Raw genomic sequence first — 1,824 nt, forward strand, 5'->3', positions numbered from 1 at the left:
GGAGAGGTGACAGCCTTAGCATTGGGGGGGCGAGGAGAGGTGACAGCCTTAGCATTGGGGGGCCGAGGAGAGGTGACAGTCTTAGCATTGGGGGGGGCGAGGAGAGGTGACAGCCTTAGGGGGCTGGGAGTGGAGGGATGCTGAGTAGGGGGAACGCTGAGGATTCTATTCCCTGTTGGAGCTGTCCCCTCTCTGTCCTATCTGTCCAGAGTGACTGCTCAGCTATGGGCGTGAGCCCAAGCCTGTGCTGGTGGGATGCTGGTGGGATGCTGGTGGGATGCTGGCGGGAGCGGCAGCTCAGCCCTGGGGCCTCCCGAGCTGCAGCTGAGGGTTTTACTCCCCTCCCTCCAGGTTTTAACATTTAAGGAAATAACTTGGCAGACCCTCCGAGTTGAGGCAGACGCCACAGACAGTGGTGACCAGGACCCGGTCAGCACCCCACTGAGGCTCATTACCAACCAAGGCCGGATCCAGATAGCCCTCAAGAGAAGGGTGAGTGAGCCCTGCGCCAGGGAACCATGGGAGCTGGCACTGCGCCTCTGTCCTCGGGCCTCTCCAGTGTGGGGGAAGCATCTGTCCTCCTGCTCTGGTACTCTCAGAAACCGGTTCCCACCCGTATTATGTACACACTGGCCTGAGCATCTCTGGGCCAGCTGGTGCTTTTGGTAAATCAAGTAAACTCCAGTCCTTGTGTAAGAAGTTGGCTGGCTTGCCAAAGAGCTCAGTGGTCCTCTTCACCTGGAAGGCAGCGGCCGCCAGGGACGACAGCACAGTCACTTTGAGGCCTTGGAAGACACAAGGAGCTAAAACTGTGTTCTCTGTGACCCCTCAGACCAAAGACTGCAATGTGATCGCCTCCAAGTTGACCTTCCTCCTGGACGACCTGCTCTGGGTGCTGACGGACTCACAGCTCAAGGCAATGATGAAGTACGCTGAGTCGCTGAGTGAGGCCATGGAGAAGTCTGCCCAGCAGAGAAAGAGCCTGGCTCCTGAGCCTGTGCAGGTGAGAGGCACACCGGGCATCTGCCTGGGCTGGGGAGGCAGGTGGTCAGCCTGGATTTGTGCCGGTGTTGGGGAAATGGAGGCCTTTTTTGACTTGCTTATAGGGTTCACCACATGTGGAGTTCTTGGGCCTGTCTCACTCATTTAGTCTGCTCACTGGGTTCCCCCATGTGTCAGGTGGAGGGCTATCCTCTGCTCACTGGGTTCCCCTGTGTGTCAGATGAAGGACTATCCTCTGCTCACTGGGTTCCCCTGTGTGTCAGATGGGGGGTCTAGCCTCTGGAGGGAGGAAGTGGCATGAGCCTCTTGTCCCTGCCCTTGGGACATCACACGTCTTGGAAGATAGACAGTTGACAAGTTGCTCATGTGTGCTGTGGTGGGTGCTGTAACAGGCAAACCCCATGGGCCGAGAGCAGAAAAGAGCACTGCCCGCTAGCACGACGGCGCACTTAGCGAGGGTGCTCTAGGTGAGGTGACTGAGGGCGACGGAGACCTGAGGACACAGTCGCTAGACTTGGTGTGGGTGGGCTGTTGGGGTTTGAGTTGTTTTCTCAGGACAGTGCTCAGTGGGACACTAGACAGCAGTGTCGCTAGACAGAGACGGAAGGGGTGCACTAGACATTACACCGTGCTCTTACTCATGTGGACCTAAGCTTCCAGAATGGCAAAAGGAACCTCTCAGAGCCTGGACATGAGGCCTGTCTGTCTGTCTGCACATCTGCCTGCCTGTCTTTTTCCCTCCCCCTCCCCCTCCCCTTTCTCCCTCCCCTCCCTCCCTCCCTCCCTCCCTCCCTCCCTTCCTTCCTTCCTTCCTTCCTTCCT

General features: G+C 57.9%; 1 protein-coding gene across 1 annotated transcript in view; it reads left to right on the forward strand.

Moving 5' to 3' along the window:
- The window catches only part of Uhrf1bp1 (UHRF1 binding protein 1), a 36,857-nt gene that overhangs the window by 20,390 nt on the left and 14,643 nt on the right, over nt 1-1,824 (forward strand). The window contains exons 5-6 of the mRNA XM_021221273.2: nt 352-492; nt 833-1,003. Of these exons, the coding sequence (XP_021076932.1) occupies nt 352-492; nt 833-1,003 (312 nt within the window). The remainder of the gene's footprint in view (nt 1-351; nt 493-832; nt 1,004-1,824) is intronic.

Source organism: Mus pahari, chromosome 21, assembly GCF_900095145.1.
Source record: "Mus pahari chromosome 21, PAHARI_EIJ_v1.1, whole genome shotgun sequence".
Lineage (NCBI taxonomy): Eukaryota > Metazoa > Chordata > Mammalia > Rodentia > Muridae > Mus > Mus pahari.